Below are 14,886 nucleotides of genomic sequence, written 5' to 3'. Positions count from 1 at the left end.
GGCCTCGCCCCGACTGGGTCGATTAGGCTCCCAGCCACAGCAAGAACTGCACCTACAAACAGGACATTACTCACTACTTTTATAGTAGTTGATTGTCCTTCAGCGAATAATGCTATAATTGGAAGGCCAACTTTGGTCGACCTGTGAGTCGTTACCTCGATATGGCACCACTACAAGAAAAAACAGTATTCATAACACTTAAAAACTGCTAACCGGGAGTATTGATAACGCTTCTGAAAATGCTAACATAGCCCCTGTTATTAAAAGTCCTGTCTTTTCTATAACAGTATTCGAATGTTATGTTCGATGTTATCTTAAACTATTCAATAACACATTTTTAGTTTCTATAATATTCAAATAATAACATTTAGTTAGACTATTTGATTATAAATTTGGAGTTTAATCTTATACTTTATGCATAACACTTTTCTGCTGTTACATTTGATTATTTTGATAGCATTTTTAGTTTTTTATATTATATAAATCATAACGATTTGTTATGCTTATAATATGTTTCTAAATCATAACATATTAAAAGTCTAGTAATAAAATTTTGTTGTTTTAGTGTGGATAATATATTTTAAAATTTATTTTGATAAGTATACTTATAAGGTTTTTTTTTAATTAAAAGATTTTCATTATTGTATTTTGATAAAAAAAATCAAAATTAATCATAAAATGTAATTCTCAATAGATTAATAAATCACAAGTATTACATTAAACAATAACTAATTCAAACCATAAATATGTCTACTTCATGAGATCTTAGTTCCAACTTAAATTTGAAAGCATAACATAATAAAGTTTTATAATCTTGAACATTTTTTACTTTCAAAATGAAAAACAGAAACATTACAAGATACACAAAAGTAAATCATGCATGAAACTTGCTCCATCCTTCAATTCATCATCCAACCAAGTACTTGCTGCTGAAGTTGTTTGTTGCCATCTGAAGCTCTCTAAATTGAAATCTCCTCAGGTTTCCAAGGAAAACCTCCTCATGATGTTGCTCTGAAATTTTTTAAAGCCTACAACTGTTAATCTCTTCTTAATGTCAAACAATTTAACTCTGCAATGAAACATATATGAAAAGAAAAAAGCAATGAAACCCAACACTACTTAAGTAAGTAATGTTTGATTAAACAAAAATATGTACAGTATAAACCAAAACAAAGCAGCTTTGCAAGATATGAAACATGTATGAAATAGTCATGTTCATTAGTGTAAAACTAAACCCAAATTCTCTTCTGAACTAGTCAGTAATGAGGTCAAAATTAGTAAACAAGGTGAAAATCGCTTAAGGAGTTCAAATGGCTAAGAGTTTAAGGAGCCATTCTAATTCTTAACAGTCCTTACATTTTCATGGTCAATATAGCATAGGAGTTCAATATCTTCCCCAATTTAGTTGAAGCAACTGCTTATGAGCAAATAAAAAGAAAAGGCCAGTTAAGCAGTGGCTGGACATGGTTTACATTGTATTTGAATGGAATAATTACATATGATCAACACTTAAATCTCATCAATAATGAATACATTAATATATACCCAATAATAGAAAATAACAAGAAATCAAATGCACAAAGTAAGATCTTGAGATCATTTCAATCTATCTAATCCCCGTCTTCATATATTTCAATGATAAGAAAAAAAAATTACAACTTTATACCCAACTTGTTTCCTTCTAATTTATCATTCAAAAATGATTATTTTATTCATTCTTTTATGTTTTTTACCTTATATTTTTTAATCCAATCCAATTTCACATTCCAAACATGACCTAAAAATACTGATGTTGTGCTTCTTGTAATGTTCGATTTGTCTCCAGATATGTTTATGCTTATTTTTATAAGAATTGCTCAAACCATATACAAATTAGATACTTCAACAAAAATCATGAAAAAGATGGCCTACAGTTGTGTTGAACAAGTCTAATGGCCAACCAATTAAGCAAATAAAATGTGAGACACCATTCAGGATTCCTTAATTATAATATACTTAATAAGCTAGCTATAACAAATAAAAACACTTAGTGACACTATAATAAATAAGAGTTCAAGCAAATGTTTTGCAACTGTTAATGAGACAAGAAAACAACAGAAAAAAAACCTGAACACCAGGATGTGTCTCATGCATGAACTCAAACAATTTGTTCACAACCGTTTTTAGGAACTTCCAGTGAGCTCTTAGAAACCTCGGGTACTGTCCAACAACATACCTGTAGAAACAGAGGAGGATTATGTACAAGATTTCAAAAAAGTACTGGTTGTATACCTCCAACCAAGTTTCTCATAGTTCTCAAATTTACTCAATTAAAATCAAGTGGCTAAAATTCATGGTTTCTACAAATGACCAAAGAATCTGGATGGAATGACGTGTTATGGCCTGGCAGGCTATAACAATCTCAGACCTATTAGCCTATTAAAAAAGAAAAAGCTAAGCAATAGTGATTTTTCCACAAAACAAACATTTAAGTTCAGAAATGAAAGAGAGAAAATCAGAGCAGAAGAGAATACAACACTATCTTATAATGATCTAAAAATAAGAGTAAGACTAACATATTCATAGTAAACCATAACAGATCAATCAGCTACCACTTAACTAACTGTCAACCAACTTTGCAGTAGCGACCATAACACATCATCTGTTTGTGTCCTCAACATACTCCTTGTTAACATCATCATCTTCTGTCTCATCTGTGAAAAGATTTTGCACGCAACCAAGAGTTCTTCAAATGCAAAACCAATCGGCATAATGTAGCAAAGTATGTTTTCTGAGTTAAACCAATGTCCAAAAAATAGATGTTCTGAAGTTTTACTTTCCTCTTTCAGAAGAAAGAAGCCAATTCTAAGTACAACGGAGGAAGTAAAATATAGAGTAGCCAAATAACGTACCTGAAATATTAAGTTGTTGCTCACAAAGTTTCCAAAACTTTTGGAGAATTGCCTCATCTGGACAATATCAACTTAGAACAAGCAAAATCTTGTAGCTCCCCTTGGCTCTCCGTAGAACAAAAGTTAATAGCCTTCACATAAGATCTTAATGCTTCCTTCTCACCATGTTTGAAAAATGCATCTTTCATGAGCTGGAGGACATTTTTAAAATTCTGGGGGGGAGGAACAAAACCATAAAAGCACCCAGCTTTTGATAAGATAATCTAAAATCAATTAAAAGTTAGTAAGGAAAAGAAAAACCAATGCCCACCTGTTCTTGCCTCTTCAGAGAATAAAGCTCAAGATTCATATGCACAATAATTTCAACTAGCGATGGTATTTTTGATTTGTCAGCCATGAACTTGCGTAAAAGCAATGGGTAGTTCTTCATCATAGCAACAGTAACATCCCTTCTGTTGTGTTCAAATATTTCCTGAATAAAGACTTACCATTATGAGAAGTTGGTCCTGTAAACCCAAACACATGGCTACAAAATTTGAAGAAAGCATGTGAAATATTACATCTAAAAGTCCTTCCTAAATCATACACTTTCTAACTAGCAAAAAAATTCACATTTAGATAAACAAACTATAATAAACTTTCCTCATCAAATTTATAAAAGCAGAATTGACATTTAGAGAATCATTATCATAAAACATGAACTTGTGGATAAAAACTTTTGAATGGAACTTCTTCAGTATAAAAGGCTCCAAATGAAAATTTCAAAAAACCATTATAAATGATAATTGATATGAACTAACTTTTTGAGAATTAAAATTTAACAAAATAAAAACCAATTTATAACTCACTTTCTGAGCTTTATTGTAATACAGCTTGCGGGTATCAGTTGCAAGTGCTATTCTCTCTCCAACAACCTTTTTGACAGATGCACTAAGAAGTCGTACTAAGTTGGTTCCATCCTCATCAGTAAGCTCAACTAAAGGATTTTCATCCAAAATCATAGATATAATACACTTCCAGTCCTGCAAGCACAAACTACATCCTATGAAAAAATAACAAATTACAAAGAAAGTCAAGAATTAGCTCTCTTTGAAGGATCGGGTGCTCCCTTCCATGGCGAAGAGGAAGAAGCCGGTTCGTAAGCCTGAGATTTTACCTGATGATCGGCCTGAGCAGGTTGTGCAAGAGGCTCGACAGGAAGTAGTGAATGGATCTGTGGAAAATCTTGCTGACGATTTAGGGTAGGGTAAGCAATTGGGCGATTTATCTGGGTCTGGATGTCTGCAAGAAGATAGGATGGCCCAACAAGGTAAGGGCTCCCAGCCTCCTGAGATACTGGGCGATGGAGTGGGTGCCGAGGTGAATAAGGTTACTTGGGCGAACAGAAGCGAAGATGGTGATAGGGTTCGGGAAGGGAATTTTCAGTCGGACTCACAGCACCTGTGGCAACAATTTCAATCAAGAAAACTTTCATTTTCTGAACCCAAACTTGAATACACTGAACCTATTTTTAGGAATGGGCAGAAGCTGGCGCAAGTGGATGTTGAAGAGGTGAGGATCCAGTCTACAAATTGGAGTTCGGCTGTGGTTTTCATGGTTCTTGGAGCAAATCCTCCAATGGCCGTGTTTGAAGGTTTCATAAAAAAGGTTTGGGGTCATCTAGGGATAGCCCAGATTTCTAGAATGACTTTGGGGCTAACTTTGGTGAAGTTCAATGATGAAGCTACAAGAGACCATGTTCTTGAGAATGGAGTTATACATTTTGATAGGAAACCTGTAATTGTTAGGCCTTGGACAGCTGATCTTAGTGCGATTCGCTTGATTCGTTCGGTTCCGTTGTGGATTCGTCTTCACGATCTTGGGCTGCAGTATTGGGGGAGCAAGTGTCTTAGTGCGCTGGTTAGTATGATTGGCAAACCTCTGTTAGTGGATAAATTTACTAAGGAGCGTTCGCGTGTTCAGTTTGCAAGGGTGTTAGTGGAGATGGAAATCATAGATAATCCTCCACATAGTTTCCAGTTTATTAATGAGCATGGTCAGGTGGTAGATCAAGGAATAAAGTACGAGTGGGTGCCTACTAAGTGTAAGAGTTGCTCTGGGTTTGGGCACACTATGGCAGTATGTCGGAAGAATCTTAAGGCAGATTGGGTGGAGAAAGTAGCTCAGTCTAATGATGAGAAACCTTTGGATAGACCAGGAAACTCAGAGGGAAATACAGAAAGGAGTCCTAGCAAGGAAATGGAGGGGTCTAAATCTATTAATGCTTCAGGAATGGGTGAAGGCTACTTGTCCCTCTCAGAGAAGACCAAGTCTGGGCTGGTTATAGAACAGAATAAGGAGACACAGTGGCAAACTCCCAGACGGGTCAGTTCTCAGAGACAAGGTCCTATGGCTGGGTTTTCTAAAGTGGCTGTTACAACTCACAAACAGGGAAATCACTTTGATGTTCTACAGGAACAGGTTCGGGACAGTAAGTTTGGGGATATTGATGGTAGCTCTTCTAATGGATAAGTGTCCTATTTTGAGTTGGAATGTTAGGGGGCTGAATAAGGTGAATAAACAAATTTCAGTCCAAGAAATGTTTAGGAAGAATAAGATTGGTATTAGTGGTCTAATGGAAACTAAATTACGAGGTAATAAAATAGATGAGTTCATGGGACATCGATTTCCTAATTGGGATTATTATTCCAGCCCAAGTATCGAAGGAAGATTGTTAATTCTTTGGCGGAAGGGAATAGCTAAGTTGAGTATCTTGGAAGACTCTTCTCAGTTGGTTCACTGTCAAGTTAAGTTGATTGGTATCCATAATGTTTTCTATGTTACGTTTGTGTATGGGTTTAATTCAGTTGATAGTAGGAGGAGCCTTTGGTGTGATCTAACTCGCATTTCGCTTTCTGTTAAAGCTTGGCTGGTTCTTGGGGATTTTAATGCCCCTTTTCCAGGTGATGATAGGTCTGGTGGCTGCTCTATAACTAGTGGTGAATTGGTTGATCCTATAGGGTGGAAAACTACTGCTAAAATTGAATCTATCAAGAGCACGGGTTCTTATTTCACGTGGACAAACAACCAAGAAGGATTAGCTAGGATCTTCTCCAAAATTGATCATGCTCTCATAAATGAAGAGTGGCTGGATAGTTTTCTGCATTGTTTGGTTGTATTTAAATGGGAGGTGGTGTCGGATCATTGCTCATGTATTATATCTAATATTCCTCTGGAGGCTATGGGAACAAAACTTTTTAGATTTTATAATTTTTGGTCTTGTCACCTTGATTTTATTCAATTGGTGTTGAATAGTTGGAGAGCCCCCGTTCATGCTACTGGTTTGAGGGCGATTTTTACCAGGCTAGTTCGTTTGAAGCACAAGCTTAAGAAGCTTAATAGGGACAGGTTTGGAGATATTGGTTCTGGCTACCGATCGGCTATGGAAGCTCTTCAAACTGCCCAACTTCAGGCTCAAGAAAAGCCTCAAGACTTTCATCTGCAGGAGGTAGTCAAAATGAGAGCATCTAAGTTTCACTATCAAGAACAGATTTATCACAATTTTCTTGTCCAGTGAAGCAAAATCAATTGGATTAGGCAGGGTGATATAAATTCCTCTTTTTTTCACGCTTTCCTGAAGAAGAGGAAAGCTGAGAACTCCATTACTTCTTATATTAATGATCAAGGGTTATTGATAGAAGACTTTAAGGAGGTGGTAGGCCATTTTGTGGATCATTTTAAGAATCATTTGGGCAGTTCTAGTTTGGCCTCAGGATTAGTAGACCAAAGTTGTATGGCTTTAGGCTCTAAGCTTACTGTGGAGCAGCAACTATATCTTTTAAAGCCTTTCTCAGCCAAGGAAATTAGAGCTGCTTTGTTTAGTATTCCTAGTTCTAAATCGCCTGGTCCAGATGGTTATGGTTCTGGTTTTTTCAAATCTGTGTGGAAGCATATAGGTTAGGATATCTGTGCTGCAATCACTCATGGTTTCACCACAGACCAATTTCCTCAAGAGCTGCATGAAACTTCCCTGTCCTTGATACCTAAAGTCTCAAGTCCAGCTAGAGCCTCTGATTATAGACCCATTGCATGTTGTTCGACCCTGTATAAGGTCATAGCAAAGCTGTTATGTTCCCGGCTCTCTCAGTGGTACTCCCTCATATCATTCAAGCTAATTAAGGTGCGTTTGTTCGTGGTAGATCCATAGCTCATAATATCATGATTCTTCAAGACTTAATTAAGAATAATGGTAGAGCTATTACCTCTCCGCGGTGTGCGATTAAAATTGACATTAGCAAGGCGTATGATACGGTTGATTGGCAGTTTTTGGAGAATCTTATGAAGGCCTACTGTTTTCCATCAAAATTTATTGGCTGGGTTATGAAGTGTGTCAGGAGTTCTTCTTACTCTCTGCAGATTAATGGTCGGGTCCAATGCAAGTTCAAGGGGGGCAAAGGTCTGCGCCAAGGGGACCCAATGTCCCCTCTTCTCTTTGTCCTCATCATGGAATACATGACCAGATGCTTACATCTTGGTGCCAGCTCCTCTGCTTTTCGGTTTCACCCTTTATGTAAGAGTTTGAAGCTCATAAACTTATGCTTTGCAGACGATGTGATCCTGTTTTGCAAAGGTTCTGTTTCGGCAGTGACTGTTCTAAGGGCCTCTCTTAGAAAGTTTAGTGATGCATCTGGGCTTTCTATCAATTCTAAGAAGTCTCAAATATATTTTGGTGGGGTTATGGAAACTGTTAGAACTGAGATTTTGCAAGAGCTTCAACTTCCAGCAGGTTCTTTCCCCCTGCATTATCTTGGGGTTCCTCTCAGACCTACTAAATGGAAGCATGTGGATTGTGAAATTATCCTCCAAAAGATGAGAGCAAAACTGTTTACATGGTCTAGTAAGCACTTATCTTATGATGGCCGATTGCTTCTTATACAAACTGTTCTATTTGGTTTGAGAAACTACTGGATGTCAGTTTTTACTTTACCTCAAAGCATCATTAAGGAAGTTGAGAAGTTATGTAGGCAATTCCTTTGGGGGGCCTCGGGAACTAGAAGTAAGTTACATTTAGCTTCTTGGCATCAAGTATGCCTGCCTAAGGCGTATGGTGGGCTTGGTCTTAGGGATGGAGCTAGCTGGAATAGGGCTCTCTTGGCCAGGTATGTTTGGGCTATATCTACTAAACAAGACTCTCTTTGGGTGAAGTGGATCCAACATATCTACCTAAAGGGGGCTAACTTTTGGGATTATGGGTTGAAGCAAGATAGTAGCTGGTATTGGCGCAAGCTATGTCATCTTAGGAAGAGATTCAATGAGCGAGAGATTCTGGCTGCTGGTATATCTGGGGTTTTCAAGCCTTCAAAGCTGTATAACAGCTCCCTAAACCAGCAATTTATGGACTATAAGAAGGCAGTCTGGTGTCGCACTATTATTCCTAAGCACATGTTTCTTTTGTGGATGTTAGTGAACTCATTCCTCTTAACTAGGGACAATTTGGCCAAATGCACCATTCCTCTAGACAGCCTGCTCTGCCCTGTTTGCGAAGACCAGTGGGAGAGCCATCACCACTTATTCTTTGACTGTTGTCTTTCAAAGAGAATCCTGTCTTGCATATTTTCTTGGCTTGGTTACCATGCTTGGGCTTCCAGTTACTCGGACTGGACTATGGGGCTCACTCTTAGTCTCCATAACAGTATGAGCTTGATTACTAACATGGTTCTTGTAGCTGTGATTTATCAAATTTGGAGGAATAGGAATAGATGCATTTTTTATGGTTACTCATTAACAGCAAATTGTATAGCTAAAGAAGTAATTACATTAGTTCATTATAGATTATATAGTGTTCTTAATAGGAAGGCTCTTCCTCACCTTAAGCTTTTCTTAAGGAAAATTTCATGTATGTAAAGTGAGGTTGTAGTTGGCTGTTTGTGGCTGGTTTCTCTCTGGGCTTAGTTCCCTTGTTTGTACTTGTCTGTTTGATCAATGAAGGAATTCTTCTTGACCAAAAAAAAAAGAATTAGCTATTTTTCTTCCTTTTTTAATTTGATCCTATAGATGATCCAGCTATAAAAAGATGAAATCAATTAATTATATAATTACATCTTCTCACCACTAAAAGGTTCACTACACTTGTAACACAAACATGTATTTACAATTTGTACCATGCTTTCCTTTTAGGTCATCTTTTTTATTTTTACTCAAGTCTATCTCAACTACAACTCAGGTTAAAATTCAATTTGTAAGAAACTGCCTCTATATATTTTGAGGATAACAAAATCTGTCAGTTGAAGCACTCAGCCTGAGGCTGCTAGTAGTGGTCAGGTGTGACAACTTCCTCCCTCCTGAATTCTAACCTCTTATTATAGGTCGGTCTAGAAGCTAATACCTTCATGGCCTTCATGTACTCCCAAACATCATCAATCACGTAATTGCTTAGAATTTGATCAGTGGAGAATTCTCTCAGTATCTGCAACATTCTGCCCAGATGGACCTCAGAAGAGTTGCTTCCTTCACCTGGAAAGAATATGTTTTGAACAAAAGTATTGTATACATGAGAAGACAGATAAATTGAGTCAAATGAATATGATCTAGGCAATGATGAAATGTTTCACACCAGATTGGGAGCTATTAAACTTTTGGGCAATCAAGTGATCATACACTAATGCTTTGATGGCATACCTGATTTCTGGCGGCTCGTCAATAAGCAAGTCGTATAATGGACCCAAATCATCATCAGGTAGAAGTTGATGTCTGCACCATACATTAATCTTAAGGAGAGTCATTAGTATATATTTATATATATATAGATGTATATATATATGAGAGAACACTTTTCAAAAGGAGATCTTTCCTAATAATCGAAACACATTCACAAACAAAAGTCATAATAAGAGCAGGCACAACAATGATGGATGCAAAAGGGAAAACAAATAGAAGATAACTAACATGTAAGAGAAACCAAATAGATAAGCAGAAAAGTTTCCTTCCCTCTCTCCTGTTTCCTTTTAAGAAGCAAATAACAAAGAACATTATAATTTCAACTTTCCACAACATCACCAAGATATTTCAATAACAATGGAAAGGGAAACTATGAAGCAATATGTCTTTCGTATCCAGACATAATATGAGCAAAGCCTGCAAACATAAACTGATGACAACAGTACAAAGGGTGTGCCAAGTTTTCAAAACGCAATATCATATACTCTAATGTGCAACAAAGAAAAGAAGAAACAAATATAATTGACAACTAGAATAGCAAAAAGAGAAAAATAAAAAGGCAAGGGAAAGTTGGGTTGTGCCTGTCTTCATGAACTAAATTGTTGAAACATAAGCACTCATTAAATTTGTAATATTTATAATAGATGTTAAGAGGTCATCTTTGGTTACAGAAATAATAGTGAAACTACAATGACTACATCCCAAAATTCCAGTCTCTTAGTCAATCAGAAAAAGAAAACTGCTGAAATGTTTGGTGCATCAATTCTCTTTTCACACCCTGAAAAGTTTGAACATTCCTTTCAAGCCAAAGTTGCCAACATAGAGCTAGTTTTGAAGATTGGTCATTACAGAAAAACATTTTAATTGATGAGTAACAGCATAGACTTCCAAGAACTATGTAACTGCATGTTTTATGGGAAGAAAAAACTGCAGAAGCATGTACGAAAACATGTTTGTAGGCAGTAAATACAGGGAATTTTTTTTTTAAGAATATACATGCTAATCCCGAAGGGAAAAGTAATTGAGATTAAAGTAAAAATTCTTCATTGTAAACTATCTTACGAATACAAATACATGACACATTAACCCATAGAATAATGACCTTGACATCACTGGTTCCAGGAAAAAACTTGTCTCCAAACTTGTGAAAACTAACCGTCATCACCCTGCCATGTTAAACTATGAAGATTCGATTAGAGTTCCAAGCGAGTGTGACAGCTACAATAAAATTTTTGATACCCTATGATTTTACTGGTAGTAATTGACAGGCAGGGAGCACACAATAATTCAAAGATTCATGCTCATTCAAAAGTTGAATCATCATAATGGACTGTAAATGAGTATCAAAACTCAAACAAATTCTCAAAGACAGCGCAATCTTCTCCAAGATTATCTAGCAAAAGAGAAATAAATTAATTAGAAGTCTTATTCTTAATAATACATAAATCCAACGAGAACCTGTGATTGGAATGAAACAAAAATAGAAAAAATAAGAAACTAAACAGGAGTGTTTATTAGTTTCAGAATCCCCAAATCAACAAAACCCATATGATTAATGGAGCTATAACACTACTTAAGGGCTTCAGTATCCCCAAATAAAAAATTTTAGTATCTCACAAATAAAAAACAAAACTAAAAAATAAAGCACATTAAAGCAAATAAGGTCCGAAATTTCCCTTAGAAGAAAGATTTGTAGCTGAAATTTGAGGCAAAAAAATAGAGGTAATGGGTGAAAGCTAGTAAATCCACTCAAAATAAGAGCATAACCGTCGAAAGCAGGGAGAGAGAGAAATACCGTCGAGCCCACGCACCGTTGAGCCCCGTTTCCGACGCTGTCCAGCCTCTTGCGCCAGCCACCTACATGAGAAATGGTAAAACTTGAAGACAGATCCAAGAGGTTAGATGTGAAGGAGATAGAGAAGTGAGACTGAGAATAGAGAAGTGAAGGAGATAGAGTTGACTGAGAATAGAGTTGAGAAATAAGAGAGGGAATGAGAGACTGAGAATAGAGTTAGGGATTGAGAAGTGAGAGAGACAGGATGAGAAAGGTTGGGTTAGATAATAAAACCAAAAAAACACGCATGTATTTTAATTGGCGCCTATTATTTCAGTTGCCGCCTGTTTCTTATTATTTACCCATAGCATTAATAACACTTTTTAAATTTTGTCATATTTGACCGTAATATTTGGTCAAAAATGTTGTAGTGTACCTTGCCATGAAATTCCCAATCGACGCAGGGGTAGAATGCGTGTTGGGAAACCAGCGGGAAGCAAGGGAGTGTTACAACGCCTCGATATCTAAGGCGAAGAAAGGTGGATCTAGGGAAGCTTTCGGGAAAGAGTTGCAAACGGCTAGTGATGTACAAGCCTAATCAGGTGATGGTGTCACCAAATAGGGTGTTGCCCAAAGTGAGGACAGGGATTTGGATCCTCACTTTGGGGATTTTGATGAAGAGATAGGACCCATCGAGGACCTTGAAGAGGTCCAACTCGATGAAGCAGATCCGACCAGGGTTGTGAAAGTTGGTAAAAACTTAGAGACAACAACAAAACAAGCATTGGTGGAATTTTTGAGGAAAAACCAGGAAGTCTTTGCCTGGTCGCATAAAGACATGGTCGGGATAGATCCTTCGGTCATTAGCCATGTCCTGAACATAGACAAGATTTTTCCACCAATACAACAGAAAAGAAGGCTACTCGACAAAGACAGATCAAAAGCTCTAAAAGAAGAGGTCGAGAAGCTAAAGGAGAATGGATTCATCAGGGTAGCATTTTATCCATCCTGGGTCTCTAATTCCGTACTAGTTCCCAAGCCGAATGGCAAGTGGAGAACGTGCGTGGATTTCACAGACCTTAATAAAGCCTGCCCTAAAGATTGTTTCCCACTCCCTAGGATCGGCCAGCTGGTCGATGCCACTACAAGGCACGAGATCCTCTCATTCATGGATGCATACTCTGGGTACAATCAAATCAGTATGCATCCACGTGATGAGGATCACACTAGCTTTCGAGCTGATACAGGGCTTTACTGTTACAAAGTAATGCTCTTCGGTTTGAAAAATGCTGGTGCGACTTACCAACGACTACTCAATCACATGTTCAAGGAGCTTATCGATTCAAACATGGAAGTATATGTCGATGATATGTTGGTTAAGTCGAAGAAGGCAGAACGACATATAGGGGACTTGCAAGTTTGCTTCAACGTCTTGAACAAATATCAGATGAAGCTGAATTCCCTTAAGTGTTCCTTCGGAGTTGGATCAGGGAAATTCTTGGGATTTATAGTAAACTTGCGTGGAATTGAGGACAATCCCGAGAAGATCAAAGCCCTGGTCGATATGAAATCCCCGACAAAAATCAAGGATGTTCAAAGCTTAACCAGAAGAATTGCTGCTCTAAGTAGATTTATTTCCAAATCTACGGACAAATGTGTCCCATTTTTTAATCTGCTCAGAGGCAACAAGAAGTTCGAATGGACGGAGGAGTGTGAGCAGGATTTTCAAGCTTTAAAGACTCACATGTCGCAGCCACTGATTCTATCGAAGCCGGTCGATAAGGAAACTTTGTTTACCTACTTGGAGATCACGGAGGATACTGCTAGTGCAGTTCTACTAAGAGAAGAAGAAGGCGTGCAGAAGGCCGTCTATTATGTAAGCAAAAGGATAATAGGAGTGGAACTGCGGTATCCTCCTATTGAAAAATTAGCCTATTGCTTGATCTTAGCCTCCAGAAAGCTGCGGCCATACTTCCAAGCTCACCCGATCACAGTTTTGACTGGCCGATCACAGTTTTGACCGGCCAACCTCTACAGCTAGTTCTGCAGAAGCCAGAAGTCGCGGGCCGATTGTTGAAATGGGCGGTTGAACTTGGGCAGTTTGATATCTGTTACTTACCACGAGCAACAATAAAAGGACAAGCTCTGGCTAACTTCGTTGCAGAGCTCATTGGTCTTCCAGATAGCGAACAGCCAGAAGGAATAGAAGAGCTTGAACCTCAAAGCCAAACCCCTTCATGGAAGTTGTTTACAGATGGTTCTTCTAATGAGCATCACGCTGGAGCAAGAGTGATTTTGATAACGCCTGATGAGCATCGATTTCACTGCGCGATTAGATTTGACTTCACTACTTCAAACAACGAAGCTGAGTATGAAGCACTCCTCGCAGGATTACGGTTAGCTAGAGACATGCACATAAAGTCACTCGAAATTTACAGTGACTCTCAATTGGTGGTTAATTAGATCATTGGAGAGTACCAGGTCCGAGGTCTAAAGATGGTTGCCTACTTGAATAAACCAAAGGATCTATTTGCACAGTTTGATAAGTACACTCTCTAGCAAGTACCTCGTGACCAAAACTCAAACGTTGATGCTTTGGCCAAGTTAGCAAGTGCCAAGGATGTTGATACCCTGAATATAGTACCAGTTGAACGGCTGTCTGCACCAAGCATCTAGGTAGAAGAAACCTTTTTGGTAATTCAGGCGGTGGATACATGGATTGCACCTTACATAGAGTACCTGACGCAGGGTGTATTGCCAACGGACAGAAACAAAGACTGGACCCTTCAGCGGTAGGCTACTAGGTATATCCAGGTCGATGGGATCCTGTACCGAAGGGGCTACTCAATGCCACTCCTCAGGTGTATTTGGAAAGAGAAGGCCAAAGAACTTATGAGAGAAGTCCACGAAGACTTTTGTGGGGACCACTATGGGGGACAGAGTTTATAAAAAAAGATCCTAAGGCAAGGATACTTCTGGCCAACAATGTATGAAGACTCGATAGAATTTGTGCAGAGGTGCGACAAATGCCAGAGATTCTCCAAAATTCCGCGAGCAGCCCCTAATGAACTAAAGCAGATGCAAATTCCGTGGCCATTCGCAGTCTGGGGTATAGACCTAATCAGATCTTTGCCCACAGGAAAGGGCGGCGTCAAGTACGTCGTAGTAGCCGTTGATTACTTCACAAAGTGGGCCGAACCTGAGCCACTTGCAACTATTACGACCAAGAAAGTGTTGGACTTCGTGGTCAAGAACATCATGTGTCGCTATGGATTGCCAAGAAAAATTGTCTCAGACAACGACATGCAATTTGATAGTGATCTGTTCACGGATTTCTGTGAACGACATGAAATTATCAAGAGCTTTTCTTCAGTTGCTCACCCTCAGGAAAACAGACAGGTCGAGGCAGTCAATCAGACACTAAAAGATACTCTGAAGAAAAGACTTGAAGAAGTGAAGGGGGCATGGCCAGAGCAGTTGCTCGAAGTCCTCTGGTCATACAGAACGTCTCATCGCACAGCAACA

At 38.2% G+C, this 14,886-nt stretch overlaps 2 protein-coding genes and 1 long non-coding RNA gene across 4 annotated transcripts; 1 reads left to right on the top strand and 2 right to left on the bottom strand.

Moving 5' to 3' along the window:
• Positions 1-712: 712 nt before the first annotated feature.
• Positions 713-3,901, bottom strand: LOC133789606 (uncharacterized). 2 transcript variants are annotated; one of them, XR_009873631.1, is made up of 6 exons: positions 3,740-3,901; positions 3,202-3,363; positions 2,892-3,103; positions 2,556-2,693; positions 2,107-2,215; positions 713-1,011 (listed from the first exon to the last, which is right to left on the bottom strand). It is a non-coding gene; the product is annotated as an uncharacterized LOC133789606 (long non-coding RNA). The 2 variants fall into 2 exon arrangements; XR_009873632.1 differs by having other exon boundaries at positions 2,592-2,693.
• Positions 3,902-5,469: 1,568 nt separating this feature from the next.
• Positions 5,470-6,831, top strand: LOC133791704 (uncharacterized). The gene is made up of 2 exons (XM_062229622.1): positions 5,470-6,378; positions 6,472-6,831. Exons 1-2 carry the CDS (start codon positions 5,470-5,472, stop codon positions 6,829-6,831), a joined length of 1,269 nt encoding a protein of 422 aa, XP_062085606.1.
• Positions 6,832-8,918: 2,087 nt separating this feature from the next.
• On the bottom strand, positions 8,919-11,635 carry LOC133791702 (sister-chromatid cohesion protein 3-like). Its single transcript, XM_062229621.1, has 5 exons — positions 11,383-11,635; positions 10,690-10,753; positions 9,484-9,620; positions 9,256-9,383; positions 8,919-8,933 (listed from the first exon to the last, which is right to left on the bottom strand). The coding sequence occupies exons 2-5, from the start codon at positions 10,695-10,697 to the stop codon at positions 8,919-8,921; spliced, it is 288 nt and encodes a 95-aa protein (XP_062085605.1). The 5' UTR covers positions 10,698-10,753; positions 11,383-11,635.
• Between the last annotated feature and the right edge of the window lie 3,251 nt (positions 11,636-14,886).

The sequence above is a fragment of the Humulus lupulus genome, chromosome 7 (assembly GCF_963169125.1).
Source record: "Humulus lupulus chromosome 7, drHumLupu1.1, whole genome shotgun sequence".
Lineage (NCBI taxonomy): Eukaryota > Viridiplantae > Streptophyta > Magnoliopsida > Rosales > Cannabaceae > Humulus > Humulus lupulus.
This window is presented reverse-complemented; position numbering and strand designations above follow the sequence as displayed.